Here is a 12,165-nt window from a genome sequence, read left to right on the forward strand (position 1 = left end):
GGAAAGAGAGGACGCCTAAAGGGATGATACCACATGCTAGCTATCTCCAATTTACATCCCAGAAACAAATTTAGGGACCGCATCTGCCTCATTAATGAACCTGAGTCCCCTTTTAGTCGGCGATCAATGAAAATCAAGATATTCCTTTGGGTGAACAGTTCAATCCTCAGTTCCTGTCTTTCACTAAGAACTTGGTATCTTGGCATGGGAAATCATCACTTTCTGGCACTCGGACTGAAGGATGACTAGGTCTGCTCCACTTCGTCCTTCGTGGATGCTGAGAAATCAGAGCCGCACTTTCTCCCTGGGAACTGCCACACTCCTCACGCAGCCACATCTGCTCTACCTGCAATCCTGGCTGCTCCATTTCCTTCCCCACATCCACTCTCTGACAGCTTAGTTATTAAACTCAACATCTACATCCTATTTTAAAACCAAGATTCTAATAAATCCTTGGCTCCTTGATTAACTGTACATGCAGAGGCATCTGATAATGATAGGAGAAAACCCAGCTTCCTCTTTTGCCATTTTCACCTCTGCCCGTCTCCACTGAGACCACCATGCCAAAGGCCACTTAGCACATGCTGGGACTCGGAGGCTGCCACACAATGTGGAGAAAGGCTCTGAGGGTGGCAGGGAATGCTCTGTTTAAGGTGGGCAGAGCAGAACCTTTCAGAGGAGAGACAAATCCAAACTGCAACCAGAGGGTATATATCCGCAGGCCCAAAATTCACTCGGGCAAAAGTATTACTTTGCAAACATCAAGCTCAGAGTAAGATTAGGAGAAGGAAGGGGCTGAAGACGACTGTCATAATATAACAGGCCCACATCTTCCAAATTTAATCAGCTGAACACTAGCTCACACCTCGGGTAAGAACCAGGCAAGCACACTTTTTCTAGCAGCAAACCTCACCCTCAAGAGGGGCCCAAGCCCTTGCTTGAACCACGAGAAGCTCACTGAGCACCTATTTCATTCCAAGCACCACCAAAGCCAGCAGGTGCCTTCTAGAAATTCTCTCTCAGCAACTCTCTGATGCTCGCAAAATGAGGGTTAGCCTGAACCATCTGAAAACCCCGGGACCACAGGAATACAAAATGTAACTCAGTACAAATGGAAGGGGGGCTGTCTACCCTCTGCTGGGTAACAGTCAGTAACCCATCACATTCTCTGTAAATTACACTTCAGAGCAAACAATGACGCTACAACTCTGCTGCTAAACTAGGGGGAACAATGGCTCCTCTCATGACATCTGAGATTTCATCTCGAGATTCACTCCTTTTTTCTTTTCAGCTGAGGAAAACAGGAACGTGAAGATGAAGCTGCTTGCTCAGAGCTGCACAGTTAGCAGCCCTGCCGATGGTGCCAGATTCCTCCAGCCCTCAGCTCCCCCGTCTTCCAGCTTTATGAGCAGAGCCCTAGGCTGGCGTGCCCTCCCGGCCTGCAGAGGCAAATGCTGAAGCCTGGAGATGTTTTCCCAAGACCCTTCCAGGTAAAGCCACGGTCAGTCCCTAAACCTTGCTGTCCCTGGAAGACAGCGGCTGTCACCTGGTGAGGCCGGTGCAAGGAGGCTGGCGACAGGGGACTGACCCTGCCTCAGGGGGTGTCACTCCCAAAGCAGCAGCATACCTGGCATTTTCTCTTCTGCTACCAACAAATACCCTAATTCCACAGCTTGATCTAAATTAGGGGAAAGGGGCACTTAAACCTTATGTTTGATTAAACCGAAGACTCTCAGTTTTATTAATAAATTTTATACTGGAAACAAAGAAGAAAAGGAAAAGAGAGGTCAGTATGTTCATTAAGAGAAAAGAAAGCCTAAATCCAGAAGAATAGTGTCCATGTCAGCTCAGGCTACGTACGCTGCTTTGGTTTACAGAGAGCTGGATGTGACATCCTAGGCAAACACTCAGGGCTCTTACAGAATCCCTCAGTTCGGTGTGTTCTACGGTAGAAGCACTCAGGCCAACAGCTATGACAGCCTCCACCCCCTTACAAAGGCCCTCCCTGCCTCGGCTCTGCCCACAGGCAGAGGCCCAGAAATGGTGTTCTCACCTGGGTTAACCGAGGCACAGACCTCCCCACAGGTTTCTCCAGATAAAGTCTGGAATAAAACTGAAACCCCTCCAGACTCTTGCTCTAAACTATTAGGCCTCATGGGGAAGCAGGAGGTGGATGAGGGGGAGAACCACACTGATGATAAGTGTGTATTTGACTGACTAATATCAGTATAACCACACTCAGTACTGGACCCATTCTACCTCGGAAACTCAAAGCTCCATGATTTGGGACTAGGGAGTCTTGTGGATTGCCAAACACAGAAATAAAATTCAAGTAAAATCCATTAGAAAAGGGCCCATAAAAGAACATGAAGACATTTCTCCAAGACTTAACCAATGTGCCATAAAAATGATACATGGTGGAGGATGTCAGCTGTGGTTTGTTCGGTTAGAGCAGGGATCAACTTTAAAACCCACTAGTGTTTCTTACACCATATTAGAAAAATCCCAATCCACCCATACTTTCCAATTAATATATACACGGCACTAAAGATAGCAGTAAAGGGATTATACGTGAAAATGCAGAACCTAAATCCATACCTTTCAAAAGCAATGTTTTTAGTATCAAGGCTGGTGTTAATGACTGGACTTGTGAGCCGCCTCTCAACCTCCCTGCCTTTTGGCTTCATCAAGTCCAGAGTGAGGCGCTCCATTTCCTGGGAAAGGTCAAAGTGTTCGGTGGTGACCACTTTGTCATCGTGGTTGACTTCCATTAACTCTGCCCAGTTGTCTGCTCATGGAAAGAAGGGCGTAACTAAGCACAGCGCAAGGAAGATGCAAAACCAAAGAAGCTTTGTATGTTAAACTGCATCATCTTTCACACACACCCCATCCCCCCCACCCCCTGGTGCTACCTGATAAAACCTAAAGACTATTGATTATCGATTACCTACTTGCCCAGGAATGATCTGGCCAACTTTCCATAACTCAAGAGGAGGCTCTGGGCCATCTTCCCCAAAGATGCGGACTTTTTAAATAACTTGTATTTTTTGTTAGCAACACATTTCATCTGTGTACTGCTTCTTTAAGTATATGATTACCTAATTAATGTAAATTATTTATGCACAACACTGGGTTAGCCACACCATTTCTCACCCTCCATTAGGGGACCATGCCTGATTATGGAGGCAATATAAAGAGATACAAGACAGAGTCCTGCACTCAGAGGTTTAGGAACGTCATATGTCAAGAGGGTAACAGTGTTGGGTGGTAAATGATATGTGCAAGAGAACTATCCAGATAAGAAATAAGATAGAGGAATTGAGAGTTGAATAATAAGAATAACAGCAACAACAACAAAACATGCCCCAGAGACAGGCACGGAAAATGCACAAAAATGTGAATACATTTTGATGGTTAAAAAATCTCTCAGAACTTAGGAAGAGCAGTGATTACTAAAACAGAACCACTCACCTTCTCCCTTAAAGATAAAACTCCGCCTCCCTCTTATCCAGCTCATGTTCTCAAATCCCAGCAATGTGATATCCACACGCAGTTTGGCACCACTTTTCCAAATGCGACAGACATCATTCGGGCATATTCTGGAAACCAAGGGCACTGGAGAAGAGAATTGTACTACTGAGAAAAGCCCGGGGGCCAAGCAGAACAGCCAGGCCCCAGAAATCAGGATTCTGACTTTAATGAAAGGACAGGAGTGGCAAGATGGCGTCGGTCATACAGAACTGGGCTTGGCTCCCACACTTACAATACAAGGAGTCATTCTTAAAAATAAAAATGGACTTTCTGTTCTACAGCTGTTTATAAAACTGCAGATCTATGTCTTGTCCAGAGAAAACGCTAAATCAATTTCCCAAGAGTATTCTCAATCCCGAATGAACCCCTCTCACTGACTACCATCAGGGCTAGAGAGTGCATCCATCTGGCTGTCCTTATCCACATATGCTACCCTCGCCATCTGGCTGAGGCCCCCCTATACTGTCAGGCCCACCATTCAAGATATCAAATGTCTAAAATATGCTGCTTTTTTAACAAAAACTAAGATCAGTGTGGTTATTTGCATTACAAAGAACTCAGTTTCATAGAAGCTGAAGTTCTGTTCTTTCATATACTTTTTACTTCATTTAAATGTTTTATTACAAATATGACTTCTTGCCTGAAAGGGAAGTCTGGAAGTGAAAATACCTGAAAATCTGGGAGTTAGAAACTGTCATTAACTGATCTACAAGAAACAGAAGTAGAACATCTAGGAAAATTACTGTCAGTCAATTTGCCTTGCATAAGATTTTGGAGAAATACATCCATTTTGTTAAAAACAAGCTATTCCAATATTCATCTCATCTTCTTCCTTAGAAAAACAAGTTTAGGACTTCCCTGGTGGCGCAGTGGTTAAGAATCCGCCTGCCAATGCAGGGGACACGGGTTCAAGCCCTGGTCTAGGAAGATCCCACATGCTGCGGAGCAACTAAGCCCGTGTGCCACAACTATTGAGCCTGAGTTCTAGAGCCCACGAGCCACAACTACTGAAGCCCACGTGCCTAGAGTCCATGCTCCACAACAAGAAAAGCCACTGCAATGAGAAGCCCGCGCACCACAATGAAGAGTAGCCCCCGCTCTCCGCAACTAGAGAAAGCCCGCGTGCAGCAACGAAGACTCAATGCAGCCATAAATAAATAAATAAATAATTTTTTAAAAAAAGAAAAGAGAAACAAGTTTAAAAGGATCGCATTGAACTCCACAAGGAAATGAGTAACTGATTTATGATAAACCTTACTAAGATTTTATCCATTTAAAGTGAGATATTAAAAAACGAATAATATGGATAAATGTCAGCGATAACTGATAAAAGGAAGAGACAAAATTGTCTATATATTGTACTGATGAATGCTTGGGAGAAAAAGTCTTATGTACGCAGTAAAAGATTGGAAGGAACACACCTAAAGCATTAACAACAGTTGTGCTTATGTGGGACTGTGGGTGACTGTCTTCCCTTACTCTCATCTATTCATTTTCTAGATTAAAAAAAATACATATAACTTTTATAAAAAGTTATATAAGCCTATATTCAACCTAAATAAATTTCAAGCCCACAGCCACTCACCCCAGCTGGTGAATTCCCACTTCATCTGCACGTAGAAATCCGGAGCCTGAAGGACAAAGGTTTAAAATAAATTACCCCTTATAGCGGAAACTAACACAACATTGTAAATCAACTATACTCCAATTAAAATTAATTTTAAAAAAATAAAATAAATTACTCTTGGTACCATTAACTAAACACAAACACAGTAAGGTTTATTAGGGGTGTTTAAAAGGGAGAGGGAGAAAGAACAGAGAAGATAAGAAGAAACATAAATCGCAAACCCATCACACTAAATCCTTATTTTATGTTCAGGCTGTTATTTTATCTCAATATAAAATATGTCTAGACAGTTATTAAGTTAACTGCAAGTGACAAGGTTGGAGGGAGATAAAGTCAAAGTTGATTTAGGGGCTCAACCGTGTTCCTAACAGTAATGGCCCATGAGCCAGGAGGATGGGCTCAAGCACCACCACACGATATGGGTCACAGGCTGGTCTAAGCAGAGAAGAGGGAGCATGGACCCCATCTGTTCTACGGGGAACTTGACTGTGAAAGGCTTTGTTTGCTGGGAAGTGCTTGCTGTTTATCGGACCACTCTGAAACCAAGAGGCTGCAAGACATCACTGCCCCCAGAAAGTTGAGTTTTCCCTCCAGTTAACAGAAGACTTTTGCCCCACTTTCCTCTTAAAGTTTTAGGATTTGGCTTTTTGAGGTTTCACACCACCACAGCAGGCCTGTTTAGGATGATTTTCTGACCTACCATGAATTCCTACAGAAGGTTCTAGGAGAGCTAAAGAAATCCAACAGTTAGCATGAAGGAAGAAAAATGCTAGAAATTCCAGGTGTTTTTCTGCTCAAGAAAAACCAGATTCCAATGATGGGTGAAGACACTCCGAGGGGCAATGGATAAGAAATGTGGACATGTAACAAGGAGACACTGTTGAAAGACAAGCCGTCATGCACAGCCTCTGGGGCCACCAAGCACCATGTTATTTGTGGGCTGTCTATAACCTCCAGCAGAGAATACCACTCAGTGCAGTTCACTGCTATGGATCAATAGAGGTAAAAAAAAGGAAGTCTTTTATACTGAATTTTTTAAGTGTGGGTGACTCCACGTTAAATAAGTCATTTTCTGCTTTGTCAAATGAACAAATGATGTTTTTAGTTCCTCCTACAGTGAGTTAGATAAGAAAACAAATCTATATGATCTTTATGCACTCAAACACACATCTATTTTAAAAACAATGGATACAACAATTTCATACTTCATGGACGGTTTTTTTGTAGTATGTGTAAAATGAATGTCTTAGGCAGGATTTACCTTGTGTCACAGAAATTTTTTTTAAGAAGAGTGCTCAGATAACAAGCAGTGATTGTCTCACAGCAAAGTTATTCCTTTTCTCAACAGAATTGTTAATTTTTCTCAAGAAATGTGGAAAGCCGATTTATCTAGCAAATATCTTTGGAAATACTTGGGGAGCTCACTTCTGTGTTTAAACTGAGAATAAACAACATGAAAATTGAACCGCTGGTACTTTCTCGTCTCCTGCTGCCTCGGGAATATTGCACATGGTTGACCAATAAGACAGTTATTGCAAGTGACAAAGGTTATCTGAAGAATGGTAACCATCATCCAAAATAATCCAAGAGCCTAGAAGTAAAGTCTTTTAAGAAAATTCTCTAAGTGTCACAGAGCCCATACATCATTCACAATAGAGAGAAACTGCCCCAAAGCCAGCAACTATAAATAAATTAAGGGAATGGATTAGAAGTCACAAAATACAAATGGCTAGAAGTGACAGGGGTGTCAAGGAGAGCTGCACACAGACTTCTGAGCCTCAACAGGCCCTGAAAATCCCCATATAGTCATGAAGTTCATTACAATTTCCCCAAGATGACCTGAGCTTGGGATGCTACTTGTTAGAAAACAGACAGCTAGACAAATTAATTGCTTGAGGTCCATTTGTCTTTAGTTCTAATTTTTAAATAACACTTAAAAAGAGTTAGTCTTAATGACCCAGAAACGTAATTTGTGAAAGACTTCATACATTTAACAAGTTGGAAAAGCAAGGAATAATGCTATTTGGTATTCGATACATCGTATTCACGACTCATAAAACTCTTCAGGAAGGCACACAAGGATGTCAAACTGTGTCTGCAGCTGCTGTGTCAGCATTTAACTCCAATGATGGCATTGTCAATTTTTATGGCTACCTCGAGAATTTTCTGGAGCAGCTCGGGAACTCCCTCGAGGGCCATGGATGTGTTGTGGAAGTCCCGATGCTGAAGGACTGTGTACACCATCTCGGGATCACCAGTGCTCACAGCCTCGTGCAAAACTGGAAGGCAAAAAAGTGAAATTTGACCCCCCTGTATTCTCACACTTTCTGACAAATTCCAAAGCCACTATGAAAAGTATCTATCTGGATCAAAGGCCAATATTCTCTTCAAAGTGGGACCCAGGCTGCAGCCCCCCTTGATCTTTATGACCATGACTACTTACTTCTAGCCCTTACCTGACTGAGAAGAGAACATAGCACTCTTAGCCTCTTGAGCAAACCCTACCCTTTCCCCCCTTTCTTACCACTGGCTCTGAAATACTGACAGTGTCTTCAGAGCTGGCTTTCACTGTGTGATCACATAACTATGGAGATGGGCAGGTAGGGTTTGTGTTGTGTATATCCTTGCTCAGTCAACTCAGAATTACTCTGACCGGTAGTATGAGAGTGTGCAAAACAAGTGAAGTGCCAGGATTTCACTGGAAAATACTACTACTTTCAGCTATAATTTTTTTTGATTTTGTCTATCCTCATGGATTTGCTAGAGTTACCACCACATTCCTCAGGGGAAATCCGGCCTTCACACTCATGTCTGATGCACGTAGAGCCGCTTTCTGGATAAGGAGTCACCCTCTACCCAGGGCTCTTGGCCCAGGACATAATTCGGACCACTGTGCTGTACACGAGCCAGCGGCATCCGAGGCTCTCATCTTCTCGCCCAGCCCCAAGTTCCAAGAGAGAAAGAGCCTTAAGATAAAGATGACTTGGGACAATAAGGATTGAAACTGGCCTTTATTCAGAAAGAGAAAACAAAATGAAAGGCTTTAAATTATTTTACAAGTATACTTGCCTGTCCATCCCTCGCGATTTTCTTTTGTAACGTCTGCTTTATGTCGGAGCAAGACTCTAGCAGATTCCAAATGTCCCAGAGAAACAGCAAGATGCAATAAGGTTCGACCTCGCGGATCCAGAGGCTCCACATTCTGTAAACACTGGCATTTATATAATTGGATATATTACATAAAAACGTGGAAAGGAGTTTGAGAGATAATATTCAGTATAAAACTTTAAAATAGGAGGGTCTGGGAGAACCCTGTTGACATAGCATCACACAGAAGGGATTTGGCGTGTTCACAGTGGTGGCAGAAGAATCTCTCTGACACATCTGGGCCAAAAAGCAACCTCAGGCTACTGAGACAGGACTCCCCATTCTCCTGCAAAGGTAAGCCCAGGAGGCTTGAGGCAGTACCCTCAATGTGCTGTGGATGGTAATTGTCATTTAATCCTAAGATAGTTCAGAATTAAATATGAGAAAGATGAAATACACCAAATCCACAGTATTCATTTTTGTGTTAACTTTAGTAGTATTCTGTGTAATATGGCATTTTCAATGTTTGTAAGATTTAGATAATGTATTAGAGAATCTGACAAATTAACCTGTGATTCTAATGTAAGATATACCATTGAATAATTGATTTTGGACTAGTATTAGAGATTTTTTACTAGTGTGCAAATAATATTAAAAGAGAGGAGGATTGGTTCAAGATAGTGGAGTAGAAGAACGTGCTCTCACTCCCTCTTGCGAGAGCACCGGAATCACAACTAACTGCTGAACAATCATCGACAGGAGGACACTGGAACTCACCAAAACAGATACCCCACATCCAAAGACAAAGGAGAAGCCGCAGTGAGATGGTAGGAGGGGCACAATCACAATAAAATCAAATCCCATAACTGCTGGGTGGACGACTCACAAACTGCAGAACACTTATACCACAGAAGTCCACCCACTGGAGTGAAGGTTCTGAGCCCCAGGTCAGGCTTCCCAACCTGGGGGTCCAGCAACGGGAGGAGGAATTCCTAGAGAATCAGACTTTGAAGGCTAGCGGAATTTGACTGCAGGACTTCAACAGGACTGTAGGAAACAGAGACTCCACTCTTGGAGGGCACATATAAAGTAGTGTGCGCATCGGGACCCAGGGGAAGGAGCAGTGACCCCATAGGAGACTGAACCAGACCTACGTGCTAGTGTTAGAGGGTCCCCTGCAGAGGCGGGACAGAGGTGGCTGTGGCTCACCATGGGGACAAGGACACTGGCAGCAAAAGTTCTGGGAAGTACTCCTTGGCGTGAGCCCTCCCAGAGTCCACCATTAGCCCCTGCAAAGAGCCCAGTAGGCTCCAGTGCTGTAGGCTCCAGTGCTGGGTTGCCTCAGGCCAAACAACCAACAGGGAGGGAACTCAGCCCCACCCATCAGCAGACAAGCAGATTAAAGTTTTACTGAGCTCTGCCCACCAGAGCAACACCCAGCTCCACCCACCACCAGTCCCTCTGATCAGGAAGCTTGTACAAGCCTCTTAGATACCCTCATCCACCAGAGGGCAGACAGCAGAAGCAAGAACTACAATTCTGGGCTTCCCTGGTGGCGCTAGTGGTTGAGAGTCCGCCTGCTGATGCAGGGGACACGGGTTCGTGCCCCGGTCCGGGAAGATCCCACATGCCACGGAGCGGCTGGGCCCATGAGCCATGGCCGCTGAGCCTGCGTGTCCGGAGCCTGTGCTCCGCAACGGGAGAGGCCACAACAGTGAGAGAGTGAGAAGCCCGCGTACTGCAAAAAAAAAAAAAAAAAACTGCAATTCTGCAGCCTGTGGAAGGAAAACCACATTCACAGAAAGACAGACAAAATGAAAAGGCAGAGGACTATGTACCAGATGAAGGAACAAGATAAAACCCCAGAAAAACAACTAAATGAAGTGGAGATAGGCAACCTTCCAGAGAAAGAATTCAGAATAATGATAGTGAAGATGATCCAGGACCTCAGAAAAAGCATGGAGGCAAAGATTGAGAAGATGCAAGAAATGTTTAACAAAGACCTAGAAGAATTAAAGAACAAACACTAAAGAACAAACAAACAGAGATGAACAATCCAATAACTGAAATGAAAAATACACTAGAAGGAATCAATAGCAGAATAAATGAGGCAGAAGAACGGATAAGTGACCTGGAAGACAGAATGGTGGAATTCACTGCCGCAGAACAGAATAAAGAAAAAAGATTGAAAAGAAATGAAGACAGCCTAAGAGACCTCCGGGAAAACATTAAAAGCAACAACATTCGCATTATAGGGGTCCCAGAAAGAGAAGAGAGAGAGAAAGGACCCGAGAAAATATCTGAAGAGATTATAGTTGAAAACTTCCCTAACAGTTCCAGGAAGCACAGAGAGTCCCATACAGGATAAACCCAAGGAGAAACACGCTGAGACACATAGTAATCAAACTGACAAAAATTAAAGACAAAGAAAATTACTGAAAGCAACAAGGGAAAAATGACAAATAACATACAAGGGAACTCCCATAAGGTTAACAGCTGATTTCTCAGCAGAAACGCTACAAGCCAGAAGGGAGTGGCATGATATATTTAAAGTGATGAAAGGGAAGAACCTACAACCAAGATTACTCTAGCCAGCAAGGATCTCATTCAGATTCAACGGAGAAATCAAAAGCCTTACAGACAAGCAAACGCTAAGAGAATTCAGCACCACCAAACCAGCTCTACAACAAATGCTAAAGGAACTTCTCTAAGTGGGAAACACAAGAAAGGAAAAGAACCTACAAAAACAAACCCAAAACAATTAAGAAAATGGTAATAGGAATATACATATCGATAATTACCTTAAACATGAATGGATTAAATGCTCCAACCAAAAGACACAGGCTTACTGAATGGATACAAAAACCAGACCCATATATATGTTGTCTACAAGAGACCCACTTCAGACCTAGGGACACATACAGACTGAAAGTGAGGGGATGGAAAAACATATTCCATGCAAATGGAAATCAAAAGAAAGCTGGAGTAGCAATACTTGTATCAGATAAAATAGACTTTAAAATAAAGAATGTTACAAGAGACAAGGAAGGACACTACATAATGATCAGGGATCAATCCAAGAAGAAGATATAACAATTATAAATATATATGCACCCAACACAGGAGCACCTCAATACATAAGGCAAATGCTAACAGCTATAAAAGAGGAAATTGACAGTAACACAATAATAGTGGGGAACTTTAACACCTCACTTACACCAATGGACAGATCATACAGACAGAAAATTAATAAAGAAACACAAGCTTTAAATGACAAAACAGACCAGATAGATTTAATTGATATTTATAGGACATTCCACCCAAAAGCAACAGATTACACTTTCTTCTCAAGTGCACACAGAACATTCTCCAGGATAGATCACATTTCGGGTCACCAATCAAGCCTTGGTAAATTTAAGAAAACTGAAAGCATATCAAGCATCTTTTCCGACCACAATGCTATGAGATTAAAATCCATCACAGGGAAAAAAAACGTAAAAAACACAAACACATGGAGGCTAAACAATACATTACTAAATAACCAAGAGATCACTGAAGAAATCAAAGAGGAAATAAAAAAATACCTAGAGACAAATTACAATGAAAACACGATGATCCAAAACCTGTGGGATGCAACAAAAGCAGTTCTAAGAGGGAAGTTTATAGCAATACAAGCCTACCTCAAGAAACAAGAAAAATCTCAAATAAACAATCTAAACTTACACCTAAAGGAACTAGAGAAAGAAGAACAAACAAAACCCAAAGTTAGCAGAAGGAAAGAAATCATAAAGATCAGAGCAGAAATAAATGAAATAGAAACAAAGAAAACAATAGCAAAGATCAATAAAACTAAAAGCTGGTTCTTTGAGAAGATAAACAAAATTGATAAACCATTAGCCAGACTCATCAAGAAAAACAGG

At 42.5% G+C, this 12,165-nt stretch overlaps 1 protein-coding gene across 1 annotated transcript in view; it reads right to left on the minus strand.

Moving 5' to 3' along the window:
• The window catches only part of ANKRD13A (ankyrin repeat domain 13A), a 37,456-nt gene that overhangs the window by 12,927 nt on the left and 12,364 nt on the right, over positions 1-12,165 (minus strand). Inside the window, exons 2-6 of the mRNA XM_007448206.1 lie at positions 8,228-8,360; positions 7,313-7,437; positions 5,117-5,162; positions 3,472-3,615; positions 2,599-2,788 (exon numbers count right to left, since the gene is read on the minus strand). Coding sequence (XP_007448268.1) covers positions 2,599-2,788; positions 3,472-3,615; positions 5,117-5,162; positions 7,313-7,437; positions 8,228-8,360 — 638 coding nt within the window. The remainder of the gene's footprint in view (positions 1-2,598; positions 2,789-3,471; positions 3,616-5,116; positions 5,163-7,312; positions 7,438-8,227; positions 8,361-12,165) is intronic.

The sequence above is a fragment of the Lipotes vexillifer genome, unplaced genomic scaffold, assembly GCF_000442215.2.
Source record: "Lipotes vexillifer unplaced genomic scaffold, Lipotes_vexillifer_v1.1 scaffold236, whole genome shotgun sequence".
Classification (NCBI taxonomy): Eukaryota; Metazoa; Chordata; class Mammalia; order Artiodactyla; family Lipotidae; genus Lipotes; species Lipotes vexillifer.